This window comes from Bombina bombina, chromosome 11 (genome assembly GCF_027579735.1).
Source record: "Bombina bombina isolate aBomBom1 chromosome 11, aBomBom1.pri, whole genome shotgun sequence".
In the NCBI taxonomy this organism is placed as follows: Eukaryota; Metazoa; Chordata; class Amphibia; order Anura; family Bombinatoridae; genus Bombina; species Bombina bombina.
In genome coordinates this window covers 35,528,224-35,550,058 of record NC_069509.1, presented here as the reverse complement: position 1 = coordinate 35,550,058, position 21,835 = coordinate 35,528,224, and the positions used below count along the sequence as shown (strand labels likewise).

Sequence of the window (21,835 nt, the reverse complement as noted above, 5' to 3'; positions counted from 1 at the left end):
TGCGGACAAACCTTTATCTAAACCATCCTGAAGAAACTGTAAAATTCTTGGAATTCTAAAAGAATGCCAAGAAAAATGATGAGAAAGACACCAAGAAATATAAGTCTTCCAGACTCTATAATATATCTCTCTGGATACAGATTTACGAGCCTGTAACATAGTATTAATCACAGAGTCAGAGAAACCTCTTTGACTAAGAATCAAGCGTTCAATCTCCATACCTTTAAATTTAAGGATTTGAGATCCTGATGGAAAAAAGGACCTTGCGACAGAAGGTCTGGTCGTAGCGGAAGAGTCCACGGATGGCAAGAGGCCATCCGGACAAGATCCGCATACCAAAACCTGTGAGGCCATGCCGGAGCTACCAGCAGAACAAACGAGCATTCCTTCAGAATCTTGGAGATTACTCTTGGAAGAAGAACTAGAGGCGGAAAGATATAGGCAGGATGATACTTCCAAGGAAGTGACAATGCATCCACTGCTTCCGCTTGAGGATCCCTGGATCTGGACAGATACCTGGGAAGTTTCTTGTTTAGATGAGAGGCCATCAGATCTATTTCTGGAAGTCCCCACATTTGAACAATCTGAAGAAATACCTCTGGGTGAAGAGACCATTCGCCCGGATGTAACGTTTGGCGACTGAGATAATCCGCTTCCCAATTGTCTATACCTGGGATATGAACCGCAGAGATTAGACAGGAGCTGGATTCCGCCCAAACCAGAATTCGAGATACTTCTTTCATAGCCAGAGGACTGTTAGTCCCTCCTTGATGATTGATGTATGCCACAGTTGTGACATTGTCTGTCTGAAAACAAATGAACGATTCTCTCTTCAGAAGAGGCCAAGACTGAAGAGCTCTGAAAATTGCACGGAGTTCCAAAATATTGATCGGTAATCTCACCTCCTGAGATTCCCAAACTCCTTGTGCCGTCAGAGATCCCCACACAGCTCCCCAACCTGTGAGACTTGCATCTGTTGAAATTACAGTCCAGGTCGGAAGCACAAAAGAAGCCCCCTGAATTAAACGATGGTGATCTGTCCACCACGTTAGAGAGTGTCGTACAATCGGTTTTAAAGATATTAATTGAGATATCTTTGTGTAATCCCTGCACCATTGATTCAGCATACAGAGCTGAAGAGGTCGCATGTGAAAACGAGCAAAGGGGATCGCGTCCGATGCAGCAGTCATAAGACCTAGAATTTCCATGCATAAGGCTACCGAAGGGAATGATTGTGACTGAAGGTTTCGACAAGCTGAAATCAATTTTAGACGTCTCTTGTCTGTTAAAGACAGAGTCATGGACACTGAATCTATCTGGAAACCCAGAAAAGTTACCCTTGTCTGAGGAATCAATGAACTTTTTGGTAAATTGATCCTCCAACCATGATCTTGAAGAAACAACACAAGTCGATTTGTATGAGATTCTGCTAAATGTAAAGACTGAGCAAGTACCAAGATATCGTCCAAATAAGGAAATACCACAATACCCTGTTCTCTGATTACAGACAGAAGGGCACCGAGAACTTTTGTAAAAATTCTTGGAGCTGTAGCTAGGCCAAACGGCAGAGCCACAAACTGGTAATGCTTGTCCAGAAAAGAGAATCTCAGGAACTGATAATGATCTGGATGAATCGGAATATGCAGATAAGCATCCTGTAAATCTATTGTGGACATATAATGCCCTTGCTGAACAAAAGGCAAGATAGTCTTTACAGTTACCATTTTGAACGTTGGTATCCTTACATAACGATTCAATATTTTTAGATCCAGAACTGGTCTGAAGGAATTCTCCTTCTTTGGTACAATGAAGAGATTTGAATAAAAACCCCATCCCCTGTTCCAGAACTGGAACTGGCATAATTACTCCAGCCAACTCTAGATCTGAAACACAATTCAGAAATGCTTGAGCTTTCACTGGATTTACTGGGACACGGGAAAGAAAAAATCTCTTTGCAGGAGGTCTCATCTTGAAACCAATTCTGTACCCTTCTGAAACAATGTTCTGAATCCAAAGATTGTGAACAGAATTGATCCAAATTTCTTTGAAAAAACGTAACCTGCCCCCTACCAGCTGAGCTGGAATGAGGGCCGCACCTTCATGTGGACTTAGAAGCAGGCTTTGCCTTTCTAGAAGGCTTGGATTTATTCCAGACTGGAGATGGTTTCCAAACTGAAACCGCTCCTGAGGATGAAGGATCAGGCTTTTGTTCTTTGTTGAAACGAAAGGAACGAAAATGATTATTAGCCCTGTTTTTACCCTTAGATTTTTTATCCTGTGGTAAAAAAGTTCCTTTCCCACCAGTAACAGTTGAGATAATGGAATCCAACTGAGAACCAAATAATTTGTTACCCTGGAAAGAAATGGAAAGTAGAGTTGATTTAGAAGCCATATCAGCATTCCAAGTTTTAAGCCATAAAGCTCTTCTAGCTAAAATAGCTAGAGACATAAACCTGACATCAACTCTGATAATATCAAAAATGGCATCACAGATAAAATTATTAGCATGCTGAAGAAGAATAATAATATTATGAGAATCATGATCTGTTACTTGTTGCGCTAAAGTCTCCAACCAAAAAGTTGAAGCTGCAGCAACATCAGCCAAAGATATAGCAGGTCTAAGAAGATTACCTGAACACAGATAAGCTTTTCTTTAGAAAGGATTCAATTTTCCTATCTAAAGGATCTTTAAACGAAGTACCATCTGACGTAGGAATAGTAGTACGTTTAGCAAGGGTAGAAATAGCCCCATCAACTTTAAGGATTTTGTCCCAAAATTCTAATCTGTCAGACGGCACAGGATATAATTGCTTAAAACGTTTAGAGGGAGTAAATGAATTACCCAATTTATCCCATTCTCTGGAAATTACTTCAGAAATAGCATTAGGAACAGGAAAAACTTCTGGAATAACCACAGGAGATTTAAACACCTTATCTAAACGTTTAGAATTAGTATCAAGAGGACCAGAATCCTCTATTTCTAAAGCAATTAGTACTTCTTTAAGTAAAGAACGAATAAATTCCATTTTAAATAAATATGAAGATTTATCAGCATCAATCTCTGAGACAGAATCCTCTGAACCAGAAGAGTCATCAGAATCAGAATGATGATGTTCATTTAAAAATTCATCTGTAGAGAGAGAAGTTTTAAAAGATTTTTTATGTTTACTAGAAGGAGAAATAACAGACATAGCCTTCTTGATGGATTCAGAAACAAAATCTCTTATGTTATCAGGAACATTCTGCACCTTAGATGTTGAGGGAACTGCAACAGGCAATGGTACATTACTAAAGGAAATATTATCTGCTTTAACAAGTTTGTCATGACAATTAATACAAACAACAGCCGGAGGAATAGCTACCAAAAGTTTACAGCAGATACACTTAGCTTTGGTAGTTCCAGCACTAGACAGCGATTTTCCTGAAGTATCTTCTGACTCAGATGCAACGTGAGACATCTTGCAATATGTAAGAGAAAAAACAACATATAAATCAAAATTGATCAAATTCCTTAAATGACAGTTTCAGGAATGGGAAAAAATGCCAATAAACAAGCTTCTAGAAACCAGAAGCAAAGAAAAAATCAGACTGAAATAATGTGGAGACAAAAGCGACGCCCATATTTTTTGGCGCCAAATAATACGCCCACATTGTTTGGCGCCTAAATGCTTTTTGGCGCCAAAAATGACGCCACATCCGGAACACCGACATTTTTGCCGCAAAAGGACGTCAAAAAATGACGCAACTTCCGGCGACACGTATGACGCCGGAAACAGAAAAGATTTTTTGCGCCAAAAAAGTCTGCACCAAGAATGACGCAATAAAATGAAGCATTTTCAGCCCCCGCGAGCCTAACAGCCCACAGGGAAAAAAAGTCAAATTTTTAAGGTAAGAAAAAATGATTGATTCAAACGCATTATCCCAAATATGAAACTGACTGTCTGAAAATAAGGAATGTTGAACATTCTGAGTCAAGGCAAATAAATGTTTGAATACATATATTTAGAACTTTATAAATAAAGTGCCCAACCATAGCTTAGAGTGTCACAGAAAATAAGATTTACTTACCCCAGGACACTCATCTACACGTTTGTAGAAAGCCAAACCAGTACTGAAACGAAAATCAGCAGAGGTAATGGTATATAAATAAGAGTATATCGTCGATCTGAAAAGGGAGGTAAGAGATGAATCTCTACGACCGATAACAGAGAACCTATGAAATAGACCCCGTAGAAGGAGATCACTGCATTCAAATAGGCAATACTCTCCTCACATCCCTCTGACATTCACTGCACACTGAGAGGAAAACCGGGCTCCAACTTGCTGCGGAGCGCATATCAACGTAGAATCTAGCACAAACTTACTTCACCACCTCCATAGGAGGCAAAGTTTGTAAAACTGAATTGTGGGTGTGGTGAGGGGTGTATTTATAGGCATTTTGAGGTTTGGGAAACTTTGCCCCTCCTGGTAGGAATGTATATCCCATACGTCACTAGCTCATGGACTCTTGCTAATTACATGAAAGAAACTACAACTAAACACCACATACTCTTAACCATCTCCATGGAGATGTTGCCTGTGCAACGGCAAAGAGAATGACTGGGGTGGGCGGAGCGTAGGAGGGACTATATGGACAGCTTTTGCTGGGACTCTTTGCCATTTCCTGTTGGGGAAGAGATATTCCCACAAGTAAGGATGACGCCGTGGACCGGACACACCAATGTTGGAGAAATATGTTCTCCTTCTTGTTTACGTTATATTTTATTTACAATGTGGCATCTATACCTAATTCAATATAGATGTGTGAATAATATTGCTTTTTAATTTATAGATACCACTCTTTGTATTCCTATGTAATCAGTATGTGCTTAAATAAAAGGGATGCTCCTGCACTGACCAAACCAAATATTTTCTTCTCAAGCTTGTGGAGGCTTGTTATTCTCTACCAATAGCGTAACGTGTTAAATCGTTGCTCTTTCATACACATAACTGTCATTTTGGGAGTGCAATGGTTAATTTAAAGATTCAATCAATATGTAATTCCATTCTCATATCTTAGAATTGTTTCTAGACTAACACAGTAACCCCCTTGAACTGTTGCCATAGCTGGCATCAGACACTCTGCAGGAAGTATTTGTTTTTCATTGTCACCAATACGGGGAATACCACAAAAGGCTATTGAAGAATACTATTTAAGTTTTCTGTTTATTATGCAGAACACTTCAAGGCACCTGCCTTATGCAGCTTGCCTGTTTCTATAGTTAACATATATTGGATAAAAGTTGGACTGTGCTTTTCAGCAGATTTGCCAGTAAACTTTAATTTAATATTTTTATTTTTCTCCTTTTGCATTTCTTTATGTATTAAACTGCTGTAGAAACAATATGTCTATCTATCTATCTATCTATCTATCTATCTATCTATCTATCTATACTATTAAAAATTCAATTGAAATAAGTATCCTAAGTATCAAATTTATACTAAAACTTAATTGTGAACTTTAATACTAATAAACTCCAGGGAAATGAGCATATTAATGTAAATCATTAGTCAACATTTAAAGGTCATCTTGGGGTGTCAAGTCAAGGGTCACAATTCATTAAATCACCTTTCAACTTAGAGCGAACTTTGTTGGCCGTTTTCTTGATGTCGGCTGTGAGGTCTTCTAGTTCCTGCTTGGTTTCTGCATAAAGAGTGAAAGTGAAGATGTTTAAAGAAAAGAAAACTGAGAAGTAGAGTAAAGGCAGAAGGCAGGCAGAGGAACAAAGATGACTTTGTATTTGTATGAAAAATAGGAACTATCACCAGGTTCTTCATCTTCCCAAATAGAGTCATCAGTGGGTTCCTGAAAATATGATGGGGGCTGATAAATGCTACACTCATTTGTGAAGCAATAGATACTCAATTACCATTGTATAGACCAGTGATGGTTAAACTTGGCCCCCAGATGTTTTGGAAATACATTTCCCATGATGCACTCTGCAGTCTAGTTGAGCATCATGGGAAATGTAGTTCAGAAACATCAGGGGTGCCAAGGTTAGCCATCACTGGTATAGACCATGCAAGTCTTGATAATCATCCCATGGAACTAATAGTGGTATATGCTCCCACTTGTCTTCTATAAAGCCTCTCTTCCTCTTCTCTAATGGTCATTGGTTCTCTTAACCATTTTCTTCCAATAATCTTCAGATTTCTTGTCCAGCAATGTTCAACCTCTTTTTCTCCTCTCCTCGTTCTAAACCATCTGCAACAGGCACCGTCTTCCCAACTCAACAGCCTATTCCTCTGCCCTTTAGATGTGCCCTTTTCCCATTGTAACCAATAGCTTTGTCTGCATTAGCCAGCACTTTATTGTCCCCATAATGACTTATTTCCATTCTCTTCTCACCTCTGCCAAATGTTTAAATAATTTGCTTTCCAAATATATACTGTTTGCATTGTTAATTGCAGCATATAAACAGTATAACCGCTACAGAAGAACAATAAAGACTAAATATATTAATAGGTCACCCTCTCCCTCAGGTTCCTCCCACATTCCTCACTCACTCTCATCAGGATTGGGTGCTGCCAGGATAGTACTGTGTTGCTTCTTCACCTGTTCCACATCCTCGGACAGTTTTTCAATACAGCCGCGGATCTCTTCCACCTATGTAGACAAAGTATATGAAGTCTGACATAGAGTTTACATGACTATATATAAGATCTATACAGCAAAACAGATTAGCTGAGACTGTTTAGCAAAAGAAGATAATATTTTAAATATATTTTCTAGGGAAACTACTAGTGGAAGATTTGCGTAGGTGCTGGGATACTCTATTCATTAGTGTAGAAACTAAACATCTCCAAGGTGATAGCTGCTCTGAATGTTTACATGCCCTTTGCTCTATGCAGCAGGATGGTTTGCACAGATGTTTACAACTTTTTCACTGTTTCTCTTTAGGATGAGGTATATAGATGACATTAGGAATTAATTACACAGGGAATAATTTATAACTGCACATTTGTGCTTAGAGGCAAGCAGAGGTATAGACCTCTTTGGGTGATAACATTTTATATGATACATTTTCGGGATACTAAACCATGATTCAGATAGAGCATGCAATTTTATGCTACTTTCTAACTTATGCCTATTATCAATTTTTCTTCGTTCTCTTGCTATCTTTATTTAAAAAGCAGGAATTTAAAGCTTAAGAGCCAGCCCATTTTTGGTTGAGAACCTGGATTAAGCTTGCTTATTGGTTTGCTAAATTTATTCACCAATAAGCAAGCTCTATCCAGGGTTCTGAACCTAAAATAGGACAGCTCCTAAGCTTTACATGACTGCTTTTTAAATAAAGATAGCAAGAGAACACAGAAATTTTGATAATAGGAGTAAATTCGAAAGTTGTTTAAAATTGCTGCTCTATCTGATTCATGAAAGAAAAATGCGGGTTTAGTGTCCCTTTAAGAAACTAGTTCTGGCAAACATATAACTAGTTTTTTTCATATTTTTTTGTATCGTCTAGTTGTAGTTAAAACTTCATTTTTTTATTTAAACCCAATCAAGGGAATAAAAGCTAAAATCAGACTGAAATGTGAAGTGTGAACAAATTTAAAGGAACTTGACAGTATTTCCCCCCCCCCCAAAAAAAAAAAATCCCTTTTTAATGCAACAAACACGTTTAAAATAATTTGGTTGCAGTTTTTAATGTCTTGCATTTTGTTTACTTGTATCTGCATGATGCGTGTTGATGTAATTTTTATTCCTCAATAAAAAACTTTAAAAAAAATAAATTAAAAAAAAATACTATGCTATGTGCAGAACATTAGAATGTCAAATATTTACAGTATTTATTAGATGGTGATATTATGTGTGTAACTGTACTGTGTAATGTATATTTATTAGACAGTGTTATTATGAGTATAACTGTACTGTGTAATGTATATTTATTAGATAGTGTTATTATGAGTGTAACTGTACTGTGTAATGTATATTTATTAGATAGTGTTATTAGAAGTGTAACTATACTGTGTAATGTATATTTATTAGATAGTGTTATTATGAGTGTAACTGTACTGTGTAATGTATATTTATTAGATAGTGTTATTATGAGTAACTGTACTGTGCAAGGTATATTTATTAGATAGTGTTATTATGTGTGTAACTGTACTGTGTAATGTATATTTATTAGATGGTGTTAGTATGTGTGTAACTGTACTGTGTAATGTATATTTATTAGATAGTGTTATTATGTGTGTAACTGTACTGTGTAAGGTATATTTATTAGACAGTGTTATTATGTGTGTAACTGTACTGTGTAATGTATTTATTAGATGGTGTTATTATGAGTGTAACTGTACTGTGTAATGTATATTTATTAGACAGTGTTATTATGTGTGTAACTGTACTGTGTAATGTATATTTATTAGATAGTGTTATTATGTGTGTAACTGTACTATGTAATGTATTTTATTAGATAGTGTTATTATGAGTGTAACTGTACTGTGTAATATATATTTATTAGGCAGTGTTATTATGTGTGTAACTGTACTGTGTAATGTATTTTATTAGATAGTGTTATTATGTGTGTAACTGTACTGTGTAATGTATTTTATTAGATAGTGTTATTATGTGTGTAACTGTACTATGTAATGTATATATATTAGTGTTATTATGAGTGTAACTGTATTGTGTAATGTATTTATTAGACAGTGTTATGAGTATAACTGTACTGTGTAATGTATATTTATTAGACAGTGTTATTATGAGTGTAACTGTATTGTGTAATGTATTTATTAGACAGTGTTATTATGAGTATAACTGTACTGTGTAATGTATATTTATTAGACATTATTATTATGTGTGTAACTGTACTGTGTAATGTATATTTATTAGACAGTGTTATTGTGAGTGTAACTGTATTGTGTAATGTATTTATTAGACAGTGTTATTATGAGTATAACTGTACTGTGTAATGTATATTTATTAGACAGTGTTATTATGAGTATAACTGTACTGTGTAATGCATATTTATTAGATAGTGTTATTATGTGTGTAACTGTACTGTGTAATGTATATTTATTAGACAGTGTTATTATGAGTATAACTGTACTGTGTAATGTATATTTATTAGACAGTGTTATTATGAATATAACTGTACTGTTATAACAAATACCCTATAAAAGGAACAGGGCAAGGGAAGGGGGATTATAGCACTCCACCTCTTTTGTGAATTCACACTATATCACGATGTAGGGATATAGATCATTATAAGGAGAATAGGCATTAGTAGTACAGTAGTGGCATTTGGATATGATCATTGACATGGGTTTAGAAAGTCCCCAGAACTATTGATATAATCATTGTTATAGAGTGTAATGGTGTTGTTAGGAGTCCCGTCTTAGGATGGGACCCAGACACATACATCTTTTAAATAACAGTAGCCACTATGTACTTTATTGCCCCCAATACACCTTAACCTATATAGAATGGAGTCAAAATCGAATAACTTCTTGAGCCACTATAGAGCAACATCGTGTTGGGGTATGAATGGTCATATTCAAAGTGTATTACGATCCTTAATGAGTATTAACTAGAGGAGTGATATATTTTATAGACATGTATAAACATAAATTATTTGTACATAATAATCCTATATATATATAGTAGTTATTCACTTGTATATAAAGTAGCAAGGTGCAATAATGGTAATGTATTATATCTCAAATAAAAATATATTATACCGAATTTGATGATACATCAATGCAAAGGTATTAAGGAGCATAAATATGAAAGGTAGTTGGAGATACATTGTCTATACTACATTGTTTTCCTACCATCATGATACCGTGATTTAAACTCTTGTTATTGGTGATATAAATTACTAAATGTGACTACTATGCACATACATTATAAGGGCTTATTTTGAAAGGATGAGTCACTTTAAACGTTAAGTTGTGTGTATTTAATCTGGATGATTGATATACATCACTCTCAATCTGTTATACAATTGAAAGGTATATAGATTATTAGATAAAACATAGCGTAGATACGTAAGATAATTATGTTGAAACGTTCTGGTTAGAGTATAATCTTCTTTCAGGGATACTCGACTTGCAGGTTATGATCAAATCACTTTCTCAAATATTGGTATCGCTAGTCTTTGTTTTGAGTATAACACTTCTGACCTGTGATATTCTCCATACAACACATGCCCCCTTCCCAACCAATATCATTAAGTGTGAGAGGGGGAGTGGTAATGACGTAAAGCGTCGTTATTGGAGAGCCCATGTCAAAGAAAGGTATTTAAGATACGCTTATATTATCGTTTGGTTTGTTCCTTTGAATACAAAATCATACACATTGAGAAAGGCTGTTTACAGGCCGAAACGCGTTTGTGTGCCACTATCATAGTTTTATAAACACATAGCAGTGCTGCTCTTGCCTCTGTCACCTGAAGCCGACGTGAGTTGTTATCGGAAAGGAAACAGGGAGGCTAACAGCCTTAGCTATGTGGAGTATTAGATTTGTTTTTAAGTGTGGTGGGAGACACCAGGGTTTCCTGGGTTTTATTATAATTACATTAAAAGTTATATTTTAATTATACTTTACTCATTCCAAAAGAGGTGGAGTGCTATAAACCCCCTCCCTTTGCCCTGTTCCTTTTATAGGGTATTTGTTATAATATTTATTGTTAAGGGAAGCACCGGCCCTTTCTGGACTTTTTTCCTTGGGAAAAAATTACTGCAGTGCCAGTAATATATATTTTCTACATATTGTAACTGTACTGTGTAATGTATATTTATTAGACAGTGTTATTATTAGTGTAACTGTACTGTGTAATGTATATTTATTAGATAGTGTTATTATAAGTGTAACTGTACTGTGTAATGTATATTTATTAGACAGTGTTATTATTAGTGTAACTGTACTGTGTAATGTATATTTATTAGATAGTGTTATTATGTGTGTAACTGTACTGTGTAATGTATATTTATTAGATAGTGTTATTATGAGTGTAACTGTACTGTGTAATGTATATTTATTAGATAGTGTTATTATGAGTGTAACTGTACTGTGTCATGTATATTTATTAGATAGTGTTATTATGTGTGTAACTGTACTATGTAATGTATATTTATTAGATAGTGTTATTATGTGTGTAACTGTACTATGTAATGTATATTTATTAGATAGTGTTATTATGTGTGTAACTGTACTATGTAATGTATATTTATTAGATAGTGTTATTATGTGTGTAACTGTACTATGTAATGTATATTTATTAGATAGTGTTATTATGTGTGTAACTGTACTGTGTAATGTATATTTATTAGATAGTGTTATTATGAGTGTAACTGTACTGTGTAATGTATATTTATTAGACATTATTATTATGAGTGTAACTGTACTGTGTCATGTATATTTATTAGATGGTGTTATGTGTGTAACTGTACTATGTAATGTATATTTATTAGATAGTGTTATTATGTGTGTAACTGTACTATGTAATGTATATTTATTAGATAGTGTTATTATGTGTGTAACTGTACTATGTAATGTATATTTATTAGATAGTGTTATTATGTGTGTAACTGTACTATGTAATGTATATTTATTAGATAGTGTTATTATGTGTGTAACTGTACTGTGTAATGTATATTTATTAGATAGTGTTATTATGAGTGTAACTGTACTGTGTAATGTATATTTATTAGACATTATTATTATGAGTGTAACTGTACTGTGTCATGTATATTTATTAGATGGTGTTATTATGTGTGTAACTGTACTATGTAATGTATATTTATTAGATAGTGTTATTATGTGTGTAACTGTACAGTGTAATGTATATTTATTAGACAGTGTTATTATGAGTGTAACTGTACTGTGTAATGTATATTTATTAGATAGTGTTATTATAAGTGTAACTATACTGTGTAATGTATATTTATTAGATAGTGTTATTATGTGTGTAACTGTACTGTGTAATGTATATTTATTAGATAGTGTTATTATGTGTGTAACTGTACTGTGTAATGTATATTTATTAGACAGTGTTATTATGAGTGTAACTGTACAGTGTAATGTATATTTATTAGACAGTGTTATTATGAGTGTAACTGTACTGTGTAATGTATATTTATTAGATGATGTTGTTATTATGTGTGTAACTGTACTGTGTAATGTATATTTATTAGATGTTGTTATTATGTGTGTAACTGTACTGTGTAATGTATATTTATTAGATGTTGTTAATATGTGTGTGAAACTGTACTGTGTAATGTATATTTATTAGATAGTGTTATTATGAGTGTAACTGTACTATGTAATGTATATTTATTAGATAGTGGGGTAATATGTGTGTAACTGTACTGTGTAATGTATATTTATTAGATAGTGTTATTATGAGTGTAACTGTACTATGTAATGTATATTTATTAGTGTTAATATGTGTGTAACTGTACTGTGTAATGTATATTTATTAGATAGTGTTATTATGAGTGTAACTGTACTGTGTAATGTATATTTATTAGATAGTGTTATTATAAGTGTAACTGTACTGTGTAATGTATATTTATTAGATAGTGTTATTATGAGTGTAACTGTACTGTGTCATGTATATTTATTAGATAGTGTTATTATGTGTGTAACTGTACTATGTAATGTATATTTATTAGATAGTGTTATTATGTGTGTAACTGTACTATGTAATGTATATTTATTAGATAGTGTTATTATGTGTGTAACTGTACTATGTAATGTATATTTATTAGATAGTGTTATTATGTGTGTAACTGTACTATGTAATGTATATTTATTAGATAGTGTTATTATGTGTGTAACTGTACTGTGTAATGTATATTTATTAGATAGTGTTATTATGAGTGTAACTGTACTGTGTAATGTATATTTATTAGACATTATTATTATGAGTGTAACTGTACTGTGTCATGTATATTTATTAGATGGTGTTATTATGTGTGTAACTGTACTATGTAATGTATATTTATTAGATAGTGTTATTATGTGTGTAACTGTACAGTGTAATGTATATTTATTAGACAGTGTTATTATGAGTGTAACTGTACTGTGTAATGTATATTTATTAGATAGTGTTATTATAAGTGTAACTATACTGTGTAATGTATATTTATTAGATAGTGTTATTATGTGTGTAACTGTACTGTGTAATGTATATTTATTAGATAGTGTTATTATGTGTGTAACTGTACTGTGTAATGTATATTTATTAGACAGTGTTATTATGAGTGTAACTGTACAGTGTAATGTATATTTATTAGACAGTGTTATTATGAGTGTAACTGTACTGTGTAATGTATATTTATTAGATGTTGTTATTATGTGTGTAACTGTACTGTGTAATGTATATTTATTAGATGTTGTTATTATGTGTGTAACTGTACTGTGTAATGTATATTTATTAGATGTTGTTAATATGTGTGTGAAACTGTACTGTGTAATGTATATTTATTAGATAGTGTTATTATGAGTGTAACTGTACTATGTAATGTATATTTATTAGATAGTGGGGTAATATGTGTGTAACTGTACTGTGTAATGTATATTTATTAGATAGTGTTATTATGAGTGTAACTGTACTATGTAATGTATATTTATTAGTGTTAATATGTGTGTAACTGTACTGTGTAATGTATATTTATTAGATAGTGTTATTATGAGTGTAACTGTACTGTGTAATGTATATTTATTAGTGTTAATATGTGTGTAACTGTACTGTGTAATGCATATTTATTAGTGTTAATATGAGTGTAACTGTACTGTGTAATGTATATTTATTAGATAGTGTTATTATGTGTGTAACTGTACTGTGTAATGTATATTTATTAGACAGTGTTATTATGTGTGTAACTGTACAGTGTAATGTATATTTATTAGATGGTGTTATTATGAGTGTAACTGTAATGTGTAATGTATATTTATTAGACAGTGTTATGTGTGTAACTGTACTGTGTAATGTACTGTATATTTATTAGACAGTGTTATTATGAGTGCAACTGTACTGTGTAATGTATATTAATTAGACGGTGTTATTATGTGTGTAACTGTACTGTGTAATGTATATTTATTAGACGGTGTTATTATGTGTGTAACTGTACTGTGTAATGTATATTTATTAGACAGTGTTATGTGTGTAACTGTACTGTGTAATGTATATTTAATAGACAGTGTTATTATGTGTGTAACTGTACTGTGTAATGTATATTTATTAGACAGTGTTATTATGAGTGTAACTGTACTGTGTAATGTATATTTATTAGACAGTGTTATTATGAGTGTAACTGTACAGTGTAATGTATATTTATTAGATAGTGTTATTATAAGTGTAACTGTACTGTGTAATGTATTTATTAGATGGTGTTATTATGTGTGTAACTGTACTGTGTGATGTATATTTATTAGATAGTGTTATTATGAGTGTAACTGTACAGTGTAATGTATATTTATTAGACAGTGTTATTATAAGTGTAACTGTATTGTGTAATATATATTTATTAGATAGTGTTATTATTAGTGTAACTGTACTGTCTAATGTATATTTATTAGATAGTGTTATTATTAGTGTAACTGTACTGTCTAATGTATATTTATTAGATAGTGTTATTATGTGTGTAACTGTACTATGTAATGTATATATATTAGATAGTGTTATTATGTGTGTAGCTGTACTGTGTAATGTATTTATAAGATAGTGTTATTATGTGTGTAACTGTACTGTGTAATGTATATTTATTAGATAGTGTTATTATGTGTGTAACTGTACTGTGTAATGTATATTTATTAGATAGTGTTATGTGTGTAACTATACTGTGTAATGTATATATATTAGACAGTGTTATTATGTGTGTAACTGTACTGTGTAATGTATATTTATTAGATAGTGTTATTATGTGTGTAACTGTACTGTGTAATGTATATTTATTAGATAGTGTTATTATGTGTGTAACTGTACTGTGTAATGTATATTTATTAGACAGTGTTATTATGTGTGTAACTGTACTGTGTAATGTATTTATTAGATAGTGTTATTATGTGTATAACTGTACTATGTAATGTATATTTATTAGATGGTGTTATTATGTGTGTAACTGTACTGTGTAATGTATATTTATTAGACAGTGTTATTATGTGTGTAACTGTACTGTGTAATGTATATTTATTAGATAGTGTTATTATAAGTGTAACTCTACTGTGTAATGTATACTTATTAGATAGTGTTATTATAAGTGTAACTATACTGTGTAATGTATATTTATTAGATAGTGTTATTATGTGTGTAACTGTACTGTGTAAGGTATATTTATTAGATAGTGTTATTATGTGTGTAACTGTACTGTGTAATGTATTTATTAGATAGTGTTATTATGTGTGTAATTGTACTGTGTAATGTATTTTATTAGACAGTGTTATTATGAGTGTAACGGTACTGTGCAATGTATATTTATTAGACAGTGTTATTATGAGTGTAACGGTACTGTGTAATGTATTTTATTAGACAGTGTTATTATGTGTGTAACTGTACTGTGTAATGTATATTTATTAGATAGTGTTATTATGTGTGTAACTGTACTGTGTAATGTGTATTTATTAGACAGTGTTATTATGTGTGTAACTGTACTGTGTAATGTATATTTATTAGATAGTGTTATTATGTGTGTAATTGTACTGTGTAATGTATTTTATTAGACAGTGTTATTATGAGTGTAACTGTACTGTGTAATGTATTTTATTAGATAGTGTTATTATGTGTGTAACTGTACTGTGTAATGTATATTTATTAGATGGTGTTATTATGTGTGTAACTGTACTGTGTAATGTATATTTATTAGATAGTGTTATTATGTGTGTAACTGTACTGTGTAATGTGTATTTATTAGACAGTGTTATTATGTGTGTAACTGTACTGTGTAATGTATATTTATTAGATATTATTATTATGTGTGTAACTGTACTGTGTAATGTATTTATTAGACAGAGGTAATATGAGTGTAACTGTACTATGTAATGTATATTTATTAGATAGTGTTATTATGAGTGTAACTGTACTATGTAATGTATATTTATTAGATGGTGTTATTATGTGTGTAACTGTACTATGTAATGTATATTTATTAGATAGTGTTATTATGAGTGTAACTGTACTATGTAATGTATATTTATTAGATGGTGTTATTATGTGTGTAACTGTACTATGTAATGTATATTTATTAGATATTATTATTATGTGTGTAACTGTACTGTGTAATGTATTTATTAGACAGAGGTAATATGAGTGTAACTGTACTATGTAATGTATATTTATTAGATAGTGTTATTATGAGTGTAACTGTACTATGTAATGTAAATTTATTAGATAGTGTTATTATAAGTGTAACTGTACTTTGTAATGTCTATTTATTAGACTGTTATTATGTGTGTAATTGTACTTTGTAATGCATTTTTTATGTGTTTTGTGACACTTTTTTGTTTTGCAAAACAGTTAACCAGAGCTGTGAGGACGCGCTATCCCGACGAGCATTAACTTGAAGTGCGCTCAATCAATCTCGTTAACTTTCAACTTGTTATGCGAACGATAAACCCGACGCATGCTCCACTCATAATCTAGCCGTTATTTTGTGTGCAGAAAGGGACATGAACATTTTATATTTGTGACTCAAGCAGAACAATTTTAAAAAAAGGTTTCCAATTTACTTCTATTATCAAATTTGCTTAATTCCCGTGTAATTCCTTGTTGAAGAGCTTATCTAGATAGCAATACTGATGTCATATAGTGATCTTGCAAATGTATAACATTGTACAAAACATTCTTGCAAAACTGCTGCCATATAACGCTCCAGATACATGCATGTTCCTGAGCCTTCCTACCCGCTTTTCAACAAAGGATACCAAAAGAACAAAATACATGTTTATCTTTAATCCATCTTCCGGTTTTCTAAGCATGTACACAGGTGAGCAGCACAAGAGATGGCAGCAATCTGTTATTTTAGGGATGGCTGCGACGGTTGACAAATGAAGCATCCCCTCATTCCTGTCATTGTCATCCTGAAGAGCTGACAATTGCATTAGTGTCTTAGCACAAGCAGGCTGAGGTTTCGCAAGTCACGGCTACATCAGCTGCTGGAACCAAACGCACAGCCATTAGATCTTGGCGAGGGTTTGCAGATATAATCTATGGGTAAATTACATTTGTGGATGTTTCTTCAGACATAAACAGATCAGACACGAAGCAGTGACTTCTATTTCTGGATACGCCCGTGGCACAGACACCTGAGATGGCTTTTCAAAGTGTTTTAAGTTAAAAGTACTTTTAAAATGAACCTAGGCTGTTTCTTCTAACGTTTGATTAATGCCCCCAAGTTCTTTCGTATAGTGGACATACAGTTAAAGGGATGTGAAACCTAACAATGTTCTTTCAGGATTCAGATAGAGAATACAATTTTAAACAGCTTTACAATTTACTTCTATTATTTAATTTGTTTCCTTCTCTTGTTATCCTTTGCTGAATGGTTTATCTAGACAAGCTCAGGAGCAGCAGAGAACCTAGGTCCTATCTGTTTATTGGTGGCTGCATATATATATATATATTGATTGTGATTGGCTCACCCATGTGTTCAGTTAGAAACCAGTAGTGCATAGCTGCTCCTTCAACAAATGATATCAAGAGAATGAAACAGATTAGATAACAGAAGTAAATTAGAAAGTTGTTGAAAATTGTATTCTCTATCTGAATCATGAAAGAATTTTTTGGGGCTTTATGTCCCTTTACAGGAACATTAATATCATGAGTGCTGCCATTTTGGAACTTAGGTTATACTGAAGGTATCTGAAGGAGAGTTGCTGCACGTGTGCAAACATCAGCACTGGAATGCAACGAAAAGCAAATTTCAACATGGCGGCACCCATGACTAGAGGGAGGCGGGGAAAATCCTCAACACTACGGGCTTCATTTATTAAACAGCGGATGCTGCTTTGGAGCCCCATCGTTTAGGGTTCACCTGAAACGTAATTTAAGAAGCAGCAGTCGTAAGACCGCTGCTCCTTAACTTGTCCACCACCTTTTAGTTGGCGGATTGAAAGCATCCTGATCCGATACTATCGGGATGATTGACAGCCCCAGCTAGCGGCTGATTGGCCACCAGTTAACAGGGGGTAGCATTGCACAAGGAGTTCACCAGAAATGCTTGTGCAAAGTTAAATGCCAACAGTGTATGCTGTCAGCATTTAGGGAGGTCAAGCGGACATGGATCGCTACAGCAAATGTCCGCTCAACTTACAATAAATCTACCCCTACGTCTCCATAATGGACTTAGGGCCTGATAAATAAAAACTTGTCGCCATAGAGAGAATTTACACAAAATCTTTGGGATTTTTCTAAGACCTTATCTTGTAACATAGGAGTCTCTTCTTCACATACAGAACTCTGCATAGTCGGATAAACATCTCTCAAGGTAAAAATTGCGTTTCTAAAATTCTTTGAAGGACTTCTCTGTACTGACAAAACGTAGATCATCTCGTTGTAGAACTGTACATCAGTAGGACCTTAGTGTTTAATGACCCTTTAAAAGCAAATAAAACTCAAATGTAATGCCCCATAAAAAGTATAATAATGCATAATACATAAATAAATAAATAAATAAAACTTGATCATTTACTTTATTATTTATTATGAGATCCTTTTTATGTAATGCAACTCTGGAAGTTATGATTTTTCCCCTGCCCAAGACAAGCTAAGGTTCATCCTGCAGGATCCATTACACTGACCCAAAAAAATGCTACGCACTGATTACTTGATCGATGAAGAGGTTTTTTTAGCTGTGTTTTACTGGTTACAGCAACAGAGATACGATAAATATACTCAAGAGGCTATTTTAGGAGTGTGTCTCTGGACTGCAAAACAAATTAAAGGCTCTAATTGATTAGTGCATGTCATTTTAGCACTAGTGACCCTGAATTGCTATGTGTTTACACTCTGCAAGATAGCGTTATAGGCAAGCAATAGCGCAATAACAAAGTGCTCTGACATATTCACATTAGAGGCTATAGGGCCGATTTATCAAGTGTCTGTCCGACACGATCTGCTCAGTGGATCAAGTCCGACAGACATCGCTGAATTCCGACAGCATACACTGTCGGCATTTATCATTGCACAAGCAGTGCAAGGCCAGTTGACGGTTTGTTAAATCAGCCCGTATGGATTTACAAAGACAGAGTGACAACAGTACTATAGGAAATGACAGAAAAAAAGGCAATATGTGACAATTAGTACAAACATGCTTTTAACTGCATGAAGAGATGACAGGAAAATATCTACTGAATATACTGTATGTACAATGTATTTGTCTGTTGTATATAAGGAAGCTGTTTTAAAAGGATTCATAGTTTATCAGGTCAGCCAGTGAGCAATTTACCCTTAAGCATCAGTTGTACACCCTCATACACGCCCTGTTAGTTTAACATGTTAACCACTTAATAAAACAAACTCACTTGTCTAATTATTGCTTTTTCATATTTATAATATAAATGTTTATTTAAAAGGGACACTCAAGTCAAAATTAAACTCATGATTCAGATAGAGCAGCAATTTTAAACAAGTTTTCAATTTATTTTTATCATCAAATTTGCTTTGTTCTCTTGGTATTCTTTGTTGAAAGCTCAAACTAGGTAGGCTCATTTGCTAATTTCTAAGTCCTTGAAGGCCACCTCTTATCTCAGTGCATTTTGACAGTTATACAGCGCTTGTTAAAGGGACAGTATACACTCATTTTCATATAACTGCATGTAATAGACACTACTATAAAGAATAAGATGCACAGATACCGATATAAAAATCCAGTATAAAATGGTTTAAAAGCTTACTTAGAAGCTGTCAGTTTAGCTCTGTTGAAAACGTGGCTGGAAAGCCCACTGCAAGTGGCAAATAAGACACTGCCCCCCTCCCCCTTCTTTTGCATATGAAAAGACCCTTTACACAAACAGGAGCAAGCTGGAGTAGGTAGCTGACTGTATTCAAATAAAACTCTGGGGCTTGGTTAGGAGTCGGAAAATCAGAGCAATATTATTTAAAGGGACAGTCTAGGCCAAAATAAACTTTCATGATTCAGATAGAGCCTGTAATTTTAAACAATTTTCCAATTTACTTTTATCACCAATTTTGCTTTGTTCTCCTGGTATTCTTAGTTGAAAGTTTAACCTAGGAGGTTCATATGCTAATTTCTTACGGCTAGATTTAGAGTTCTGCGGCCAAAGGGGTGCGTTAGCTACGCATGCTTTTTCCCCCCCGCACCTTTTAATTACCGCTGGTATTTAGAGTTCACAGAATGGCTGCGTTAGGCTCCAAAAAGGGAGCGTACAGGCATATTTACCGCCACTGCAACTCTAAATACCAGCGGTGCTTACGGACGCGGCCAGCTTCAAAAACGTGCTCGTGCACGATTCCCCCATAGGAAACAATGGGGCCATTTGAGCTGAAAAAAAACCTAACACCTGCAAAAAAGCAGCGTTCAGCTCCTAATGCAGCCCCATTGTTTCCTATGGGGAAACACTTCCTAAGTCTGCACCTAACACCCTAACATGTACCCCGAGTCTAAACACCCCTAACCTTACACTTATTAACCCCTAATCTGCCGCTCCGTACACTGCCGCAAACTAAGTTATCCCTATGTACCACTAATCTGCTGCCCCTAACACCGCCGACCCCTATATTATATTTATTAATCCCTAATCTGTCGCCCCCAACGTCGCCAAGCGGGGGCTGAAGAGGTCCATCATCGGGCTGAAGTCTTCTATCAAGCGGCATCTTTAATCTTCTTTCTTCCGGATCCATCTTCATCCCGCCGTCACGGAACATCCTTCTTCACCGACGAACTCCCGACGAATGAAGGTTCCTTTAAGGGACGTCATCCAAGATTGCGTCCCTCGAATTCCGATTGGCTGATAGGATCGGAATTAAGGTAAGAAAATTCTGATTGGCTGATGGAATCAGCCAATCAGATTCAAGTTCAATCCGATTGGCTGATCCAATCAGCCAATCAGATTGAGCTTGCATTCTATTGGCTGATCGGAACAGCTAATAGAATGCGAGCTCAATCTGATTGGATCAGCCAATCGGATTGAACTTGAATCTGATTGGCTGATTCCATCAGCCAATCAGAATTTTCCTACCTTAATTCCGATTGGCTGATAGAATCCTATCAGCCAATCGGAATTCGAGGGACGCCATCTTGGATGATGTCCCTTAAAGGAACCATCATTCGTCGGGAAGTCGTCGCCAGGATGGATGTTCCGCGTCGGCGGGATGAAGATGGATCCGGAAGAAAGAAGATTGAAGATGCCGCTTGATAGAAGATGGATCTCTTCAGCCCCCACTTGGATCAAGACTTCAGCCGGATGATGGATATCTTCAGCCCCCGCTTGGATCAAGACTTCAGCCGGATGATGGATATCTTCAGCCCCCGCTTGGGCTTGGATGAAGACTTCGGAGCCTCCTCTGAACGGATCGGTGATACCCGGCAAGGTAGGGAGATCTTCAGGGGCTTACAAGGTAGGGAGATCTTCAGGGGCTTAGTGTTAGGTTTATTTAAGGGGGGTTTGGGTTAGATTAGGGGTATGTGGGTGGTGGGTTGTAATGTTGGGGGGGGGTATTGTATGTTTTTTTTTACAGGCAAAAGAGCAGAATTTTGTAACTTAGTTCTTTTTTTAATTTTTGTACTTTAGTTAGTTTATTTAATTGTATTTATTTGTAGGTATTTTATTTAATTAATTTATTGATAGTGTAGTGTTAGGTTTAATTGTAGATAATTGTAGGTATTTTAT

At 34.3% G+C, this 21,835-nt stretch overlaps 1 protein-coding gene across 1 annotated transcript in view; it reads right to left on the bottom strand.

Moving 5' to 3' along the window:
• STX1B (syntaxin 1B) overlaps window positions 1–21,835 on the bottom strand; it is a 216,748-nt gene that overhangs the window by 37,189 nt on the left and 157,724 nt on the right. Inside the window, exons 3-4 of the mRNA XM_053695031.1 lie at window positions 6,547–6,646; window positions 5,609–5,683 (exon numbers count right to left, since the gene is read on the bottom strand). Of these exons, the coding sequence (XP_053551006.1) occupies window positions 5,609–5,683; window positions 6,547–6,646 (175 nt within the window). The remainder of the gene's footprint in view (window positions 1–5,608; window positions 5,684–6,546; window positions 6,647–21,835) is intronic.